Source organism: Sorex fumeus, unplaced genomic scaffold (genome assembly GCF_029834395.1).
Source record: "Sorex fumeus unplaced genomic scaffold, SorFum_2.1 ptg000024l, whole genome shotgun sequence".
In the NCBI taxonomy this organism is placed as follows: domain Eukaryota; kingdom Metazoa; phylum Chordata; class Mammalia; order Eulipotyphla; family Soricidae; genus Sorex; species Sorex fumeus.
In genome coordinates, this window is record NW_026606081.1 from 41,590,145 (window position 1) to 41,610,890 (window position 20,746).

The 20,746-nt window shown below is 36.1% G+C and overlaps 1 protein-coding gene across 3 annotated transcripts in view; it reads right to left on the reverse strand.

Moving 5' to 3' along the window:
• Positions 1–20,746, reverse strand: part of GLRA3 (glycine receptor alpha 3) — a 203,312-nt gene that overhangs the window by 70,861 nt on the left and 111,705 nt on the right. For all 3 annotated transcript variants that reach the window (XM_056114225.1, XM_056114224.1, XM_056114223.1), the window contains exon 5: positions 8,758–8,840. In XM_056114225.1, the coding sequence (XP_055970200.1) occupies positions 8,758–8,840 (83 nt within the window). The remainder of the gene's footprint in view (positions 1–8,757; positions 8,841–20,746) is intronic.

The window sequence follows — 20,746 nt, forward strand, 5'->3', positions numbered from 1 at the left end:
GATCTTGTTTTACAGGACAATCTGTGGGCGAACTTCTCATTTCATTGTGGTCATTTCATTTTTATTTTAAATGCAGTAGAAGGAATCCTATGTGAAACTGCAGCTAATAAATATTTATTTGTGACAATTTAAATAATAAACTTCATTATTTATAGAAATTTACATATCAATTATTTTATAAACTTTATAAAATACTACATAGAAATTTTATCATTTATCTATTATTTAAATAATGAATTTTATGCTTACAGTAACATATATAAACATTGAAAAATTATTGAGTTTCTAAGTTTTTTCCTAAGTTCACTGAAAGTGCTATAGGAATCTATAACTCACTTGTAAATCAAATCAATTATATTTTTGTAGCACAGGAAAAGTGCTACTGTTACAAAGAGTTGTACCTGCCTCTCTGTTTTCTACCTTTCTTCTTTCCCTATCTTTCTTAAACTCTAAATACTGTCTTTTTTTTCCATTCCTTTGGCCTTTATTTTTATTAGTTTGATGAGAAATCTCCATTAATGTCTTCAAAGCACTATTTCTAAACTTATGTCTATACATTTATGTATCTCACCATTTTACCAATTCAAATTCAATTCCCTCAAGAAACACTGTTTATTTAAGTTAAAACTAATTTAGTTACTTCTCGGCCTTATCCATAAATCATAGCCTTAGGCTCTTCTCTTTTTCTAACTTAAAAAAAATTATCTTTGGGCCAGACCCAGTAGTTCTCGGGGTTTACTCTAGACTCTCTGTAGTCAGGGGTTACTTCCGGAGGTGCTGGGTTGGAAAGCCCTTTAAACCTCCCTTCCACCTCTGGTTCTTTTTTACTGTCTGTAGCACTGTCCTCCTGTTGTTCATTGATTTGCTCTAGCGGGCACCAGTAACATCTCCATTGTGAGACTTGTTGTTACTGTTTTTGGCATATCGAATATGCCATGGGGAGCTTGCCAGGCTCTGCCATGCAGGAGGGATACTCTCGGTAGCTTGCTGGGATATCCGAGAGGGGTGGAGGAATCAAACCCAGATCGGCTGCATGCAAGGCAAACATCCTAACCCGTGTTCTATCTCTCCAGCCCCTTTCAATATCATGTGTTTAAATGAAGCCACCTTAAATTCTCAAACCAGACAGAAAAAGGTTTCTGCTTAATTCTTATGCAAATCATTGACTAAAACTACAAAATGCTCTCCACTTCCCCATTGTTTTCATTCTTTGAGCTCATTAATTTATGGTGAAATTAGCCATCTAAATGAATTTCTTTTTCACTCTTTTCAGTTAAGTATCTGCCTGAGGTTCTTATCTAAAACCAGATAACTAGAGAGAAGTCTGATGTTTTATTGCTTTTAATCACTGAAACTGCCAAGATTGTTATCTCTTCATTCTATCTTTTCATATGCAATCTAATGAAGTTTTTCCTTGAGAAGTCTCTCCAGGAGTGTGTACAGGCTTCTGTACTTTTGAAAGTACCAGTGTGTGATCCTTTAAACTACCAACCTTTCAGAATTTCTTGAGGAGAGTGCTTATCTCAACAACTTTTAGTATGAAAACTGCTTTATCAGCACCATTTCATACACAGTATGTCTTTTGTGCAAACTGACCTGTATTTCTTCTCTGAGGAGTTATTTTGCATATGCTTTTGGTTTTCAGATATATATAATTGCATAATAATTTATAATTTATATTCCTATATAGCAAAGCATAGTAATTTTGTTATTGATTATTATATACTTTAATCAAAGCCTGGCAAGCTATTCTATATGCCAAACACAGTAACAAGAAGTCTCATGATGGAGACGTCATTGGGCCCGCTCGAGCAAATTGATGAACAATGGGAGGACAATGACAGTGACAGTGGCAATCTATATCAGTTTTGCCATTGATTATTGTACATTTTAGTCCATATTCCACTGTATGTGGTCCTGATTCTCAGGAATTTATTGATTTATCTTTATGGGTTACTACAGATGTTTTATAAGTACTCTTATAGGCTAAAAAACTAAAACTATTGTGTTTTTCTCTATATAAATCATATATATATGCATATATATATATATATATATATATATATATCTCGCTGGAGAGATAGCACAGCGGGTAGGGTATTTGCCTTGCACGTGGCCGACCTGGGTTCAATTCGTGTGTCCCTCTCAGAGAGTCCGGAGGGATACGGAGAGTATCCCGCCTGCATGGCAGAGCCTGGCAAACTCCCTGTAGCGTATTCGATATGCCAAAAACAGTAACAAGTCTCACAATAGAAACGTTATTGGTGCCTGCTCAAACAAATTGATGAACAACGGGAGGACAGTGCTACAGTGCTATATAAATCACCTATGTATGATTCAAATATCCATGCCTGTATGTTCAAGTAAATTATTGATTTATCTACTTTGTAACTTTACAGTTCTGCTGATCTTGCCTTATGTTGGAAGTTATATGAGGTACCTTTTCATAATTAATACAGATTTTATTCTTACCAGTTTGTTACCCAAATGTTTGCTTCATGATTTTTTCTATCATCCATTTTTCCTGATATTAAAATTATTGTCTTGAATTTCTTTAGACACACTCTTTCTAGTATGCATTTGCTTATCTTTCTATCCTTAATTTTCATTATAGTATTCATTAATATCTTGAAAATATTTATTTTTCTATGTGAATTTTACTCTTTTCATACATTAATTGGTTTAATACTGAGGTACCCCTATTTGTGTTTTATTGTACTTTTAATATGCTTTTGTTGTTGTTGTTGTTTGTTTGTTTCTTTTCATTTTTATCTGTACCTAATTTTACAGATCAATATGTTTGGTTCTGAATTAAAAGTGATTTCTCCCAATTTTTTTTTTTGTTGATGTTATCCTTAACTCATACTTGTTTCTGTTTTCTCAACAAATTTCCATCATAGGACTTTTCCACTAGGCTCTTCCAATCTGTTTTTGTTTTTTTCTGTACTTTCTTTTTCCTACATCAGCCTGAGTTTGAAAGTTACATCATGAAGGTAGGGATGGTGGGTCATTGCTAATTTGGAAAAAAATATACTTTACCAAATTAGTTATTCGTTCTTTTATTTTATTTATAATGACCACCCAGTTCAACAGTAGGCCTCATTGTGTGGGCCAGAGAATTCAATGCTCCTACAGATGATGCCACACTGGGTGGCCCAGCAGTTCCTGGTGCTCAATAGGACCACCCAAGTTAACAGCTGGCAGTGAGAATATTGGAACAAGTGTTTAAACTCAGGACCTTACATACACTCCATATGGACTCCAGCCTCTTGAGTTATCTTCCTAATTACTCATTCGTAATACATTCTTCCTCCAGTCTCTTTCTCCTTTTTCTGACAGCAGACCTTTAAAGTATGCTTATCATAGCACTGTCCTCCCGTTGTTGTTCATTGATTTGCTCGAGCGGGCACCGGTACTGTCTCATTGTGAGACTTGTTACTGTTTTTGGCATATCAAATATGCCACAGGGCACTTGCCAGGCTCTGCCATGCGGGCAGAATACTCTCAGTTGCTTGCAGGGCTCTCTGATGGGATGAAGGAATCAAACCCAGGTTGGCTGCATGCAAGGCAAATGCTCTACCTGCTGTGCTATCGCTACAGCTCATGCTTATCATATTTCATGAAATTATTATATTTACAGAGATAATGAGTCTTGATGCCTTCGGTATAGGGGCTTCCAGGCTTTATTTAGTATTACCCAACATCTATGTGGAGCACATTAGACCATTGATGACCATTTCTCAGTTGATACTTAAGTAAGTATACTCTCCCCAGGTCATTCACAGTAGTTCTGACCTTAATATATACACTGAACATCTATTCAATCAAATAAAACTTGATCATCACAGATGTTTAAGACCTTTGCCTTCAAACTTATTTTTTGCCTTTCTTTCATTTTTCCAATGCAATTTGTTTTTCTTCTTTATAACAGAGTTCGCTGAGGAGAAGACATTTGTTGCTTTCTAGTAAGTTAAATTCTTAGAGATTATCATTTTAAGCCACTATGTGTTTTTAAGGTGAATAATTGCTCTGAAAGAGTTTAAGAAATACATCTTGAAGAATTTGACTTTAGTAGCTCTTACTTCAATAGTTTCTACTTAGAATTGTATGAAAGCTTTGACAATTTCTATTATGAGCTAAATTAGTTTCAAATAACAGACCAAGACATATTTAATGAATGAAATATGAAAAGGACATTTTTTGGCAGTCAACACTTTCCTAAATAAAGAATTAGGGAAGAAGGAGAAAGGGAGCAGGAAGTTCTGTTTTCCATTGCTGGGTTTTTAATGGTCTTGAAAATGTCCTGGTCAAAAAAAGAAACAAAAGTTCTTTTATGTCATTACTGTGGGAATGATCCCTGTAAGCTTTTCTTTGTCTAAAAAAGTCCAGTAACCCTGCTACTTTTCAGAGGTTGTGGTCTTTTTCATTTTTCTTAAATAACCAACATCCTAGAGTAGAAGAGAGATTTCCCCTTTCTCTTTAGTCTTCACTGATTTTTTTTTAATTTGAATACAGTTTTGACCCTCACCATGCTCGTCAAGCTTATCTTTGTCATTAATAACAATCAAATCTTTTTTTTTCAATCATTTTAAAAATAAAACACATGTTCACAGCTTTTAATGATATCCAACAGATTTCTTGGGGAATTCTTCTCTCTTGAGATAGAATAATCACTATTACTGTTATTGTCCTCCTATTGTTCTTCAATTTGCTCGAGCAGGCCCAGTAACATCTCCATCCTGAGGCTTGTTGTTACTGTATTTGGCATATCAGATACATCATGGGTAGCTTGCCAGGCTTTGCCGTGTGGGCGAGAAACTCTTGGTAGCTTGCCGGGCTCTCCAAGAGGGGTGGAAAAATCGAACCTGGCTCTGCCAAGCCAGCCGCGTGCAAGGAAAACGTCCTACTGCTGTGCTATTGCTCCAGACCAGGAGATTGATTTTTAATTTCTTGTGGATGCATCTCTTGACTTTTTAGTCCTCTCAACAATCTCAAAATGTAGGCATTTCTTACTGACCCGACTGTTGACTTTGTGAGTTTTTCTTACAAGATTTTCTCTTTTAAAAATTGCTTCTTATTCTCTGAAACTCTCTATGGAGTGTTTCAGAGTAAATTTGCAGTTCAAATTCTTTCTTTCAGCTGTTGGCTTAAATTTCCCAAGTCTCAGGTATATTAAATTGGATTTATCAACATTTCCCAGGCCCTTTACATACACTTTGCACTGAAGCACATTCTGCTCCCCCCCCAAATATTTCACCCTAGCGGAAGGATTATTTTGGTTACAGGAACTTAAAAAGTAACAACCGATAAAGAAGATACTCTAATCTCTCCTTTAATTTCTAAAACAGGAGATAAAAACTCCCATGTGGAACGTGTACTCTATATACCAGGGAGGGAAAAAAAAAGAAAAGAAAAGAACATTCTTCAATAGGGAATCAAAGCTTAGAGAATTCTGTACAGATCTCGTAAAAAAGTGTTTTTATCGTCTTTTAGCCTTCTTACTCATTATACTTTTTCATAGTTGCCTGTCTTTGCTCAAATGGTATAAAATAGTCCTCAATTTGCCACCTCTTTCAGCTCTCATTTTCTAAAGAGATGGGTGCTGCTTTATAGATTGTTTGCATTCTCCTGTTAATTTTCCTTGCATGGGTTTAATTTTCAAAATAAACTGGAAAAGTCTAAGAAGGTGAAGAGAAAAGTTTTGCCCTCTCTACTGCCTTGGTTCTTAAACTGTGACTCACCATCTCTTGGGGTTGTGTAACTGAACTGGTAAAACTTTATTTTAGGGGTCAAGTAATTGTACAATAGATAGAGCAGTTGCCTTCCACACACCCAAATTGGGTTTAATCCCTGGCACCATAGGAGTGATCTCTGAGCACAGAGGCAAAAGTAAGCTGGAAGAGAAGCCAGGTGTGGCCCTGCCTTCTTCCTCTTGGTAGTTCTTTCCCTTGCATCAGCAGCTGAGTTGAGCGCAATTCCCAGTACCATGAGGAGTGATCTCTGAGCACAGCCAGATGTGGCTTAAATTTGCCTCCCTCCTCTCAAATTAAAAAAAAAATTTCTAATTGTCTGACAATCTAGGTAAAATTATATTTAGCACACTATTATATAACAATTTATACTGAAGAATGTTTGTTATAAGATTATTCGAATGAGTTTAGTACATCTCAAAAAAGTATATGTTCTCTTGCATTATTAAAGTAAGGTCAACTTTGATTTTAGGATAAAGTGGAATAGAGTATAAATTTTTATGTAATAAAAAATCATGTAAAAGAGTTTTTGAACGAGTCTACTGCTTTTAATATTTAATGATCTTTTGGGCATTTTGAACTTAGTTCAATTTCTTTTAAAAAAAACATTATGCTGGTTTCCTAGAATAGATTTTTAGATTATTTTTGCAGTTAAGGTAACATGTTTACAACTATGTAAATTGTCCAATACCCTCCTCCATCAATGTCTTTATGTGGTTTTCTTGCTTGCTTTTTGGGCCACACCCATAGATGCTCAGGATGTATTATTTCTAGTTCTGCATTCATGAATCACTCCTGGCGGTGCTCAGGGATGCCTGAGGTGGAATCTGGGTTGGCAGCATGCAAGAGAAGTACCCTATTCGCTGTACTATTTCTCTTTCTCTCTTCGTGTTATTTCCCTTCTGTCTCTTCCTCCCTTCGCCCTCCTCCTTCCACTGCTGAGTAATCTCAGTTATACTCCAAGGACAAGGGTTTATCATTTTGGTTACTGTCTATATTCTCGTGTTTTGTCTCCATATCCTAGAGATGAGTGAGATAATCCAGTACTTGTCCCTCTCTCTCTCATTCTCTCTCCTCTCTCTCTCTCTCTCTTTCTCTCTCTCACTTTTTTCCTCTTAACATGATATTAGTTTCATCCATGCTGTCTACCTTCAGGTGTTTCGTTTCTTGTAGAGACAATACCTCATCTTTACTTATCACTGCCTAGTGTTCCATTGTATATATGTGCTATAGTTTCTTCATCAACTCTTATTGCTAAATCTCTAAATTTTGAACACTTTTTGAACATCTCTGAATTTTCACCTCCTTGACTAACATCTAGTATTACTAGTTTAGAAATTAGGACACCCAGTGTACCTGACTAAAACTATATAATGGTATATTTTTCATGAAGTTCCCCCAAGTACCACAATTTGCAGCCAAAATATAGAGTCAGCCTGGACTCAAGACGCATTCAAAGCCTGTGGTTATAAATTCCCACTGCTGAGAACCTTCTCTCAACCTACTCAGTACTATCGTTGATTTTCTCAACACAAAATTGCATTATGTTAATTTCTTTACTTTATTAACAAATGCATACATACGCTTAATATTTAAGAAGCACTTGTAAAACGGGTATATTTAAAACGTATCAAAAAGAAGTTAGTGTTAGGTAGTTGGACTCTTATTATTGAGAGGGATGGCGGAATCCCCCACGAACGGGGCGCGCCATCTAGTGACTGCTTCGCCATACTACAACCCTACCCTCGGGATTGACCGTTGTGTTCTCAAGAGATGGCAGTTTTGTTTTGCTCCAGCTATAGTACAGGGAGTAACACAAGATTGATTTTTTTTTTTTGAGAACAGGTGGATATGGCATTCAACACTACAAAATAAATTTGGATCTGATCATATAACTAGGTTCAGAGACACAGAATGCTACCCTTAATCGGTGAGGCATGTTTCACTGAGAGAGAGAGAGAGAGAAAAAAGAAATGCCTTTAAGTACGTGTAGATAAATATTTGCAAAAAATGTGAGAGATGTCTATATTATTATTATTTTTGGCTTCTTGGGTCACACTTGGCTATGCCTAAGCGTTCCTGCTGGCTGTGTTCTGAGGGATTACTCCTGACAGTGCTCAGGAAAACCATATGGGACTTCTGGGTACAAACTTGGGTGGCCTGTGTGCAAAGTATACTCCCAACCTGCTGTACTATCGCTCCGGCCAGAGATGTCTTTTTGAGTGGAAGAACAAACACATCATAGTCATAATATTATACTCTGAATAAATATTAACTGAGGGGTAACATGTTTTGGAATAAACATGGCAGAACCAGAACGTCCATTGCTAGTAATGAGTTGGTACACAAAAGCTCAGTCTGTCAAGATGACCAACATTTCATATGGAAAGCTGGGGATGATAATACTGTCTTTGCTGTGTGCATCAGAAATGATATATATATATATATATATCATAATTTTAAGTACATTAAAAGTGGTTACTTTAAATGATCATTATTCTTTTTGGGGTTGGAGTGATAGCACAGCGGGTAGGGTGTTTGCCTTGCATGTGGCCAACCTGGCCGACCCAGGTTCGATTCCTCGCCTCTCTCAGAGAGCTCGGCAAACTACCGAGAGTATCTCTCCTGCACGCAAGGTCTGGCAAGCTATCCATATGCCAAACCCAGTAACAAGTGTCACAATGGAGATGTTACTGGACCCGCCTGAGCAAATTGATGAACAACGGGAGGACAGTGACAGTGATTTTTTTTTACTTTTGATAATTTGTATAAAAAAATTATCATTCTGATAATTTAAAAAACTGCTTAATTTACTGTTATTTATCTGTAGGGAGGGCAGTGTACATGATGGGCGTCATTACTTTCACTATGGGGTGAAAGGGAACATGCTACTTAGCAATATATGAAATTTGAGCAAAGTTATTTTTAATTAAATTATCTTGACCATTCAGATTTATTATCTACCATGTTTTTAAAAAATATTAAGGAAAACACGAGTTGCACTTACAGCTTTCAAGTTGCATTATACATGTTTGTACATCCATTGGAAAATTCTTGAGATCCATTGGACAGGAAAGTGTTAATGTCAATCTGAAAAACAATTTAAGGTAATTAACATTAAATTTGTGCTATTGAAATTTATTATTTTTGATATCTATTATTTCAAGTAAATTTATAATTAATATCAATAGGGTACAATTGGAAAGCAATTTTGTCTTGCTAGTGAAGACATCTACTCAAATAAAATTTGTTTTAATTTTGGTATGTCATATACTATAAAACAGCTGTAGGTAGCTGGATATGGCATTCAACAGATTATACTGCACTTTAGTACTGCACTGTCCTCCCATTGTTCATAGATTTGCTCTAGCGGGCACCCGTAATGTCTCACAACAAATTGTGAAACTTGTTGTTACTGTTTTTGGCTTATCGAATATGTCTCGGGGAGCTTGCCAGGCTCTGCTATGCAGGCAAGATACTCTCTGTAGCTTGCCGGACTCTCTGAGAGGGGTGGAGGAATAGAACCTGGGTTGGCCATGTTGGTCGCATCCAAGGCAAACACCCTACCTGCTGTGCTATCGCTCCAGCCCCCTTATTTTATTTTTTTTAAACTGGAAGCAATACCTTTTTTGGATTGTCAAGAATCTGTTGCCCCTGGATCTGAGAAAACAGACTTGGATCCAAAGAAACTTAACTTTAATCAATTACTTTCCAACACTTTGAAATTTAGTATCTCTTTCAACACTACAGGTGGACTTATTTACCTAAACTTGGTCACTAAAGGAAATTAATTCACCTCACTTCATTTCAATTTTTGTCATCTCTCAAATATTAATCACTGTCACTGTCACTGTCCTCCCATTGTTCATTGATTTGCTCGAGTGGGCCCAGTAACATCTCCATTGTGAGACTCGTTGTTACTGTGTTTGCTGTGTTTAGCATATCAAATATGTCATGGGAGCTTTCCAGGCTTTGCCATGTGGGTGGGATAATCTCAGTAGCTTGCTGGACTCTCCTACAAGGGTGGAGGAATTGAACCCGGGTCGGTTGGATAGGCCGTGCGCAAGGCAAATGCCCTACCGCTGTGTTATTGCTCCAGCTCAGAATTATAAATTTCTGAGATAATTATTAGGGCCGGAGCAATAGCACAGCGGGTAGGGCATTCGCCTTACAAGCGGCCAACATGGCCGACCCGAGTTCGATTCCTCCGCCCCTCTCGGAGAGCCCGGCAAGCTACCGAGAGTATTGGATATGCCAGACACAGTAACAACAAAAGTCTCCAATGGAGACGTTACTGGACCCGCTCGAGCAAATCGACGATCAACGGGAGGGTCTTTACCTTTACCTTTACCTTATTAGAATGCAAGATGATACAAACTAAGTCTAAGCAACATAAATGAAATAATATTAATATAGAATAACATAAACACTTAATAAACCAAATATTAACATTATGTTAAATATTAATATATTTAACATTATTATAAATGACTATTAACTATATTACAAATGTTTTAAAGCATATTATTAAATAATATTAATATCAATATATCACAACTATTATGAAAATATTAATAACATGTACTCTATAGAGATGTTGTGAGTATTACATGAATGGGTACACAGAAAGTGCTTAGAAAAGAGCTTAACACATAGCAAACACTAAATAACCAGCAGTTATTAACTAGCACATCCTGCACCTTTTCCTCAGACTTTCTCTTCTTTTCATTCTCAGCAATTCCTATCAGTTATAGGGAAAGGGCAAAGAAGGCTGAATAAAATAGCATCAAAAAATATTTAAGGTTTTAACAAAATGCAACCATCAGTCCTACTAAATGACATTGCCCAGAATAGCATTTTTATGTAACCCATAATCTGATTTATAATGATTCATGTTGTATAATTATTGCCTTTGGTAAATTACTTTCACTAACTTAATTCAAGAGACAAACATGCATGTGAAGAGGATAAATTTTTAAGAATAACAAGAGGATCTGCTCACAATTCATTTAAGTCAGAGTCCATAACACGTTACAATAATTCGAAGTTCGTTCTTTAGAAACATTTTTTCCCCAATCTTAGTCAGGCAGGAGATTCTACAAGCAGGATTCTAAAAATATGACCTTGTACATTTACCAAGTTGTCTCTCAAAAAAGCCCATTGTAAAATAAGGTGGACACAATGTTCTCTGTCTTGTCAAAGAGGAGATTACATGAGTACACATAGTACATTTTGAACATGCACACATTAATTCTCCAAACATGCGGATCGTTTTTGCTCAGCCAGTTTTAAATATTGGCTCAGAGAATTAATTCTGTGACCTTTTGTAAGGAAGTAAATAGCATTTTCAGAATCTTTTCTAGTATCCCACATCCATGGGATGTCAAATTCATATCCTGGCTATTTTTCTGGCATGACCTGAGAGAGGTTACATAATTCTCAAAAGAAAAAGCACATGAAAGGAATTCTTTGGCAAAGAAAAAATAGCTTGTAGAACTACTGTCATAAATCATATCCTTAAAAGTATTTATTTACTAGTTTTCTCATCTTTAAGCTATCTCACAGTTGCTTTTTTTTAAAACAGCATATGAAAGAAAAAAATGTGCCAACTTGCTGGGTAGAATTCTGAATTTATTTTTCAAAACATTGCATATAAATTAAAGATAGACCCTGATCACATCAAAGGAAAATCAAATCAAGATTCGATTAATCACATTCTACTGTTTTGGAAATGAACCTTTTCTTGTGTAAGAGAGGACACTCAGTTCTCTTTCTGAGTCAAAACTTATAAACAGGATATGCAGGTTTTTTTTTTAATTTTCCCTTAAAAATATCTTGGCGAAATGAAGTTGTAATATCTATAAAGATGTCTATAATCTCTGAGCAAAAAAATGACTTTACAAAGAAATGAAGTATGCCCAGATTTTGAACAAATATTTCCTATAGTATGGTGTCTATCTCAGCTATTAAATGCTGCGTTTAAGACTGCTTTATGACTCCATCGTAAGTGATTTTATTATTAAAATGATAGATATATATTATTAGTTCCTAAAATTTAAAAAAAAACTGCATCTTAACGGTCAACTTTGAAATATTATCTGTAATGTAAAAAGTAATACTTCTGTGTCTTTAAAAATCTTTGCAATATCACTGGCAGATTTAATAAAATTAGTTATGTTATTATTTGGAACTTTAAATGATAAATACAAATTATTATGATTTATGTGTAATATAAATATGCTTAAATTCTATTCTATAAATGAGAAATGAATATTTCAGACTGTATCAGCTATGAATTATCTCTCAAAAATGTTTAAAAGAAAAGATAAATAATTCTTATAAAAGAAATCAAATGTGGACCTGTTTTAATCTTTTGCACGTGGTTACTCAGATTTTCCAGCACCATTTGTTTAAGAGGCTGTCTTTACTCCATTTCACGCTTTGTCACCTTTGTCAAAAATTAGCTTACCATGTGTGTGGAGGTTGGATACTCTAGACTGAGCCATTGGTCTGAGAGTCTGTCCTTAGTCCAATACCATACTGTTTTGATCACTGTGGTTTTATAGTATAGTTTCAAACTAGGTAATGAGATACAATTGTCTCTCACAAGTTTCTTATTTTTCAGCATGGTTTCGGGAAATACACTGAGGAAAATATAGGCAGAAAGTTCTAAGCTCTGGACCTCAAAGTTATCTTTAGTTATCTTTACTGTTACAATACCAGTAGCAAAGGTTACAGAATCAAAAATAGAAAAATAGTACTGCATCAAATTAAAGAGTTTCTGCACAGTAAAAGAAACATGGACTAAAACAAAGTGATGGCTAACTGAATAGGAGAAAATATATGTGGTCTACACATCAGATAAAGGCTTGATACCCAGTATCTATAAAGTGTTCACAAAGATCAGCAACAAAAACTCAAAAACCCCATCAAGAAATGGGGAGAATAAATGAACAAGAACTTCTCTGAGGAAGACCATTGGCAGGTCAAGAGGGACATAAAAAACTGCTTACCATCATTTATTATTAGGAAAATCCAAATCAAGATGACAATGAGATTCTGTCTCATACTAGGGAGAATGACATGTAACAAAACTAATGAGAACAATTTTGTGTTGGTGAGGTTGTGATGAAAACGGAACTCTCTTCCAGTGCTGTCAAGAATGTAGTCTGGTTCAAAAAACTATAGGAAATACTATGGTGAGTTCTTGGTAAACTTAAAACTGAACTACATTACAGCCCAGCAATTCTGCTTCAGGTTATGTTCTCCCAGAACATAAAAACATTCATTCAAAAGGATGTATGCACACATTACCATTCACTGCATCACTCTTACTATAGTTAGGATTTGGAATCCACCTAGATTTCCAACAACAGATTCGTGGATCATAAAGCTGTAGTATATATACACAACAGAATATTACTCTATTGTGTAAGGAATGATGAATTCATTCCTTTTTTGTGTAAGAAATGATGTGTAAGGAATGATATGTAAGGAATATTGTGTAAGGAATGATGAAATCAGGCAATTTTCTGCACCATGGATGCAACTGAAAGTTATCAAGTTAAATTAAGCCAGAAGAAAAGGACAAACACAGGAGGTTATTACTTGTATTTAGAGTAACTGAATGAAGAAATGCATTTGTTGAAGCGGGGGTGGGGGAGGGAGATGCCTGGATCACCCTTGGTCCCTGAGTATAGGGAAGAGAAGGAAATGAATAGAGTAAAGGTGAAGGAAAGAAGAGATAGATGAGAAGCAACGGGGGTTAGGTGACCAGGTACATTGATGGTGTTAAGCATTAAGAGAGCTAAATATCCAAACCACAGAATTAATAACACTGACTCACAAGAGTCAAACTTTAATAACCAAATTCAAAGGGTTCTTGCCAAAATGCCAGGCTAGAGATGGAGTGGGTTGGTAGGACAGGAAATCTGAGAAGACTGATGGAAAGAAGCTGTCACTGGTATTGGGATTGATGCAGGAACACCGTCAAAAACCCAACTCTGAATAACTTTGTAATTCTAGATGCTTTATTAAAATAAAATTTTGGAAGAAAAAATCAAATAAATATAAACCTTATAAAATATAAAGAATTATTTTATGGATTTGATATATTTTCTTATTTGGCATTTTATTGTGAAGTTTGTATGAGTACATGACTCTTAGCAGTCATGACGGATGACAAAAAGGGGGATGGTAACTAATGTCCTAATGCTAATTTAGGGTTCTGTTGTCATCTAATTTTAGTCAGCCCAATTGTTTCATTATTATTAGTGATCCCCTTAACAAACTAATGTATTAGACTTTTTCAGGAAAATATCTATAGCAGCAAACAAGCAAAATTCTTCCTATAACTTAATTATGATGTAAATTGAGTTCTCTTGGAAAAAAACGGCTTCTTAGAAATTATATATTGAAGAGTTTTCCTTTTACACTTAAAAATCAATGTTTTTCATATTAAAAATTGCCATGCAAGAGAACTTTTACAATTAGATTTCAAAGAAAATGTAATCATATTAAAATAAAATTATTCTTATTTAAAAATTGAATTCTTAAATCTTTGAAAAGTAGAGGTGTATAGCATTATTTATTTATTTATTTGCTTTTTGGGTCACACGTGGAAATTCACAGGGGTTATTCCTGGCTCTGCACTCAAGAATTACTCCTAGCGGTGCTCAGGGGACCATATGGGATGCTGGGAATCGAAATTGGGTCGGCCGCATGCAAGGCAAACACCCTACCTGCTGTGCTATCGCTCCAGCCCCAAAGGTATTTTTTGGGGGGTGTATAGCATTTTTTAATATGAAAGATCCTCTTTTTGATTTTTAATATACAATGCGAAAGATTTATACGATCTGAAGAGAAATAGATATTATAGGGTAATATAATTTGGATATACTAGTAGAACTAGAAAATTAGTAGGATGTAATATTTATGTGTCTATTATGTGCCTCCAATATTTATCATCTCACAAATGACAAAAGGGTTTGGTGAATGATGAACTTGTAAGAATCCATAATGCTAATTCATGGATTTCCAAAGTATTGGAAGATATGCTTTTACTGAATTTTTCTTTTATTTTCAAAAGTAGAAATTTTTGAAATAAATTGTCCCTATTGTATGCTTGGCATTACCCTGGCTTTTTACAATCATTAATGTAGACGAGTTCATTAATACATTCACTCTCATGCTGATGGGAAAAACGAGCTTTTCACAAGTACAGATACTTGGCCCAGATCACAGCTTGCAAGTTGTGGAGCCTAGATCTGTCTGGGTGGGGAGAGAGCTATTCTAGATTCTTTTCTGCTTGGTCTTCCTTAGTCCTTTTACTTGTTCTAAGGTCCAGAATGTTCTTGAGCCCAAATCACGTTTCAAGACTCTTCATGCAGCTGCTACTTTTTTTTTTTTTGGCTTTATGAGTCACATCCAGTGATGCACGGGGGTTACTCCTAGCATTGCACTCAGGAACTACTCCTGACGGTGTTTGGGGGATCTTGTGGGACGCTGAGGAGTGAACCCTTGTCAGCTTCGTGCAAGGCAAATGCCCTACCCTACCCACTGTATTATCACTCCAGCCCACAGTTGCTACTTTTGAGAGATGAGATACCATCGTTCTTCTGAACTAAGAAACTTACTTTATGAGAAAAAATTCAGTGATTCACACATGTGACATAAACCCACAATGTTTGTCATCTCCATCTGGGCCCAATGCTGTGTTTCAATTAGTCTTGAGCTCAAGGGAGAATTAAAGGAAATATGCTGACGGCATGTTGCTTGATTGCAGTGAATAATAAATTCCCTTCGCTTCTGATTTAGGAGTCTTGTGTCTTCACTTCTCTCCCTGTAAAATTAGTAAAGACCAATTTTACAAGTAGACTTGGATAAAATTGCAAAAGTGAAAATGGGGGATCAAGTTTGTTTCTAAGACCCTCATTTATGAAAGAACTTTGCTTTAAAACATTGAAATTCATTTACTCAATAGTTCAACATTATTTTAAGCTATATAAAATATACTGACTTTCTCTGAACTAACAGGTCTAGTTCCTCAGAAACAATTGTAAAAAGTCTTTATCTACTATTTACATTAAGATAGCTAAAATGTACAATATGATACTTTATTTTTCTTTATTTTGTAATTATTAATTTCCTACAGGAAAAAAGTAATAATATTTCCCCTTGAACTAAACTCCAGATTCGTTTAACTTTACAACAAAAAAATCATTGTTCTGCTATAGAAATACAGTTGGCTACAGGCTGGAGAGATGGTACAGTAGTTAGGGAATTGATCTGGGTTTGTTCTTCAGCACCCCATCTGGTCACCTGAGCACCACCAGGAGTGATTCCTGAGCCCCCCCCCCCAACACACAAAGTCAAATAACAAAAACAAAAAAATAGTTATGACTGAATTATTAGTTTGTGTTTATGTGCTATGAATATTTGGTTAAATGCATGTAAATAAACTGGCCAAATTTAAAAAAAATGTAACAAATGTTTAGAATCCTAAAACTTTCGAAGACTGGTTTCAGAAAAATATGAACAAATCACATATCTAGAAATTAAACAGGAACCAAAGTCAAACAGGAACAAAGTCCCACGACCAGGTACTTTCACCAGTGAATTTTACCACACTTTCAAAAACCAAATTTCCTTTTTAAATTATTCCAAAATTCAGTGAGAGTAAGAAAAGTCCCCAAATTCATTAGCCTTATCTCAAAATAAGACAAGGATGGTACGCCAAAATGAAAATGATAGACTGATATACTGATAAGCCTAGATGTAAAAATCCTTTAAAAAATGTTGGCAAATGAAACTGTACATGAGGAGCTTTATTGATCTTGACAATTGGTTTTCATTTCAGGCAAATAAAGATGATTTCACATATGTAAATAACATATCCATTAAAGTAAAATATGATGTTCTTGTGTCTGCATTTAAAAATGAAACTGAGTGAATATCTGAAAACTTTTGAGTGAATATTTGAAAATCAAAATGTTCAGAGACTTCTTAGGAGCCGATAGATCATTAACTATTGGTGGTCAATATAGGATAATAGGGTTGTTAAGGGTTTTAGTTGGTGGTTCAGCAATGTCAAGAACTGTGAATTTTTATTTTCTCTTCAGGTTTGTGCCTCATAAGATTCATCTCTGATTGCTGTTCATTGGGTGAAGTTTTAAGTCTGGCTTTCAGCATCTTTCAAGCAGCACTTCTAGGATCCCAACCTCATTGTGAGGGCCTCATCTAATCCTTATTTTCTTAGTCTGATGCCTCATGGAGGATTTAATTGTGTGCACAGTCCTGAAGCTCTTGGCACAAACTCTGAGCCCTACCACTTTTTGTGTTCATCTCACACCAAAGGATCAACTGTGGTCCGAAGGACATCAACAGGAAATCACGAAGAGAGGGAATAGAAAGAGTTTACTACTGTTTTCACAATGTTGATATTGCATTTTTTCTTTTATGCCCTCTCTAGATCCCACTCCCTGAAGTTCCCACCACCTCAAATTTATGAAAGATTGAGGATGTTTCTTTCCTTTTGCATTCTCCAACTTTGGCTAAGGCTTCTCTGCCTGTCCCTTAAGTCCATGTTCACAAGTGCATTCATTTTCAAGTTTCTAAAATATATTGTCGTCACTCATCTGTCCATGTATTCTTCCCTATGACTCTGCTCCTCCTGTGTGTTAATGCTATTCTTTTTTCCTTAGTCAGTTTATTTCTTTGGTTTTGGTGAATGTGGGGAGGAAGTGCCGATGAATACTCCCGTTCAATCGGTCACGCGGCCAGGACATTCTGCTTCTTTCTTTAAACAAGCAGAAAAGTCAGACATCTCAGGAAACATCACAGATGCTCCATTTGTAAATTGGATGAGATGTTTTTCAAGCACAACTTTTGTTAACAAAGAAACTGTTTGGCATTTGAAGATTTCAAAGTCCTATGAGGTTTCCAAAAACAACTCACAAAGAACGAGTTTATCCTTTGATCATATGAGCCAAGATATAGAAAACCAAAACTAGGGGCCCAGAGACATCATCTGTTTCATCTGAATTCATATTGAAAGATAAAGGATGCATTTCCAAATGATTCCATGCCTTGCTTCAAGTTACTTGAGGAACTATGAGCAATTCATTACTGATGGCACCATTTTTAAGTTTCTAATAAGATTTTGTATAAACAACTAAATATTTATAATTAAATAGGATACACACATGCACATTGCATTTCAATGATGACAATAGAAACATTCTAGACTTTTTAATTTTGCAAAAGAATAATTCCAGGCTTCCGAGCAATGTATCTTTGCAGTTTACACTAATTGAAATCTCTTTGAAATGAGACAATACTTTATAATTAGGAATAAATTATGCCTTTCATGAAATTAATGTTCAAATTAACAAGAAAAATTAAATTTACCTTATTTGCAGCTTATTATAAATCCTCTAACATCCACTTTAATCAAAAAAGAGCAAAGCAGTCAAGGGTTAAGACATTATGGCTGAGGCTTCTTCAACTGAAATATATATATATATATATACATATATATATACAAGTTATAAGTAATCTATGAATATTGTTGAAAATTCAAATATTATTTTTTCACTTTTTTATTGAATCATGCTCGAGCAAATCGACGATCAACGGGAGGGCCTTTACCTTTTACCTTTTATTGAATCATGTGAGATACACAATTACAAGGTTCATGACTGTGTTTCAGTCATACAATGTCCCATCACCCATCCCTTCACCAGTGTACATGTCTCACCACCGAGTGTCCCCAGTTTCCCTCCTGCCCCCTTCCCCCTATGGCACACTTTTCCTTCCTTCCTTCCTTCCTTCCTTCCTTCCTTCCTTCCTTCCTTCCTTCCTCCCTCCCTCCCTCCCTCCCCCCCCCCTCTCTCTCTCTCTTTCTCTTACACACATACACACACAAACACCCACAGCCCCTCCCCCCCCACACACAACTCCTTTAGGCATTGTGTTTTGCAGTACAGGTAGTGATGTATATCTCCTTTCAGCACTCAGTTCTTATCCAGAGTGATGATTTCCAACTATCATGGTCACAATGACCCCTTTTTCCTTCGTACTAACTGCAGTCTCCTACCCAGCCCCCCCCCCCTCCCCTGCCACCGCCACTTGTGGCAATCTTCCAACTTTCGACCAGTCCTGATAGCATTGTGAGGGCACAGGTGCCATTGTGACAGGCTCCTGCAGGGCTAAGAAGCTGGCTAGGCCTAGGTTTCCTTTTTCCGGAGATTAGGGACCTATACTAATGAAACTAGCACCCTAAAAACTCACAGATAAGGGGGAGCTAGGCATGACCTTGATCGAAAGCCCCAAGCTGGCACGGTCCAAGTGAAAAACTCCAACTTTTCCCTATTAATTATTATAGATTCTTTTCTCTTGCTACTTAATTGTTGCAGTTGGGCTTCATTATAAAAGACTCTGAAGGATGCATGAACACATACATAATGAAGATTCCTACAAGCAAAATGCCTGAGTTGGAGACAATGTAGTTTGCATTTTTTAATATATCCTAACAAGTTATCTTATCAGTCAATAAGCAAGCTAGATGTCCACAATGTAGTATAGGATGACACTAAATATGACATCTAACTGATTTTTAATGTGTTTTCAAAAAAAGTTTTATTTATTTGTTTTATCCTCCATTTGCAGTAACGTTATAGTATTTACTTCAAGTGTCAAATCAATCAGAAAATTCAAGCTGAGAATCAGCTATTTTATTTGTTCAGTTTTTGCTTACTCCCCCCCCCTTTCTACTTGCTAGTCCAGATTTATTACTACATTGGTTTATTGGTTTTTAAAACTAGACTTTGAGGATACAGTTCACATCCTTCACTTTTACGCAGAAATGTCTTAATTTTCTTCATTCCTGAAGAAAATTATCACCAGTTACAAGATTCTAGGATGTCAGTTTCTCTCTTTCAACTTGTGACTAAATTGTCATTTCTAGTTTTATAATTTCTGATGAGAAATAATTATCATATCAGTTCAATAAATTTTTTCCCATAGGCAAAGTTTCAGTCTCTGGATGCTTTCAGGATTTTTATTTAGCTTTAAATAATGTGTGTAGGATGTGAATAAGTATGGGTGGGTATTTTGGGGACTAACTCAACTCCTTTTTTTGGGGGGGGTCCTCCCCAGAACAACTTGGGAGAATGAGGTGGCACTCACAGTGATACGCATCCTGATAGTGTAAGCAGTTGGACGTGGCAGTTTTGGGGTCCAGCAGGAATAACACAGTGATGGTCATGAATACTATAACCTGAGTAGTCACAGAGAAATGTGTTGCCAGTGATGGAACCCAGGACTCATACATGTAAGGCATAGCATTTAACTGTTGTTTGCTTTTGTCATTTCCAAATCTGGGATATAAGAAGAAAAAATGAAATTCTGTGATTTCCCTTGAGAGCATGGGAGGATTTAAATAGAGATGAGATCTGAAAAGTTCCCTTATGTCTTATATATAATAATTTCAAAATCTTTTAACATGTTAGTTGATATTCAGAAGTCTGATGTTATTGTCAACTTCCTAAAAAGTGATGTTAAACAGTTCACTTGATCACTTGATCACTTGACATCCCATTACTCATCGATTTGCTTGAGCGGGCGCCAGTGACATCTCCATTCATCCCTGTCATGTGCTAATGTAGCCCAATGGCATCTGCTCATTCTAGGAACACGAAGAGCCTCAAACCGATTGTTCAGGGTCTTGACGAAGAAGTCTGACCATCTCATAAGTAGGCGGCCACGCAATCTTTTGATGTCCTGTGGAATCCAGCCAGTAATGGCTCTAGTCCAGCGGTCGTCTCCAAATCTCATTACATGTCCAGCCCATCTGATTTTCGACACCTTGGCAAAGGAGAGTGGTCCCTGATTCTTGACCTTCGACAAAGGTCGGAACTCCAGATTCTTTCTTTCATTTGAGTGAAGCGTGATACTCCAAGCATAGCTCTTTCGATTCCTCTTTGGGAGACCTGAAC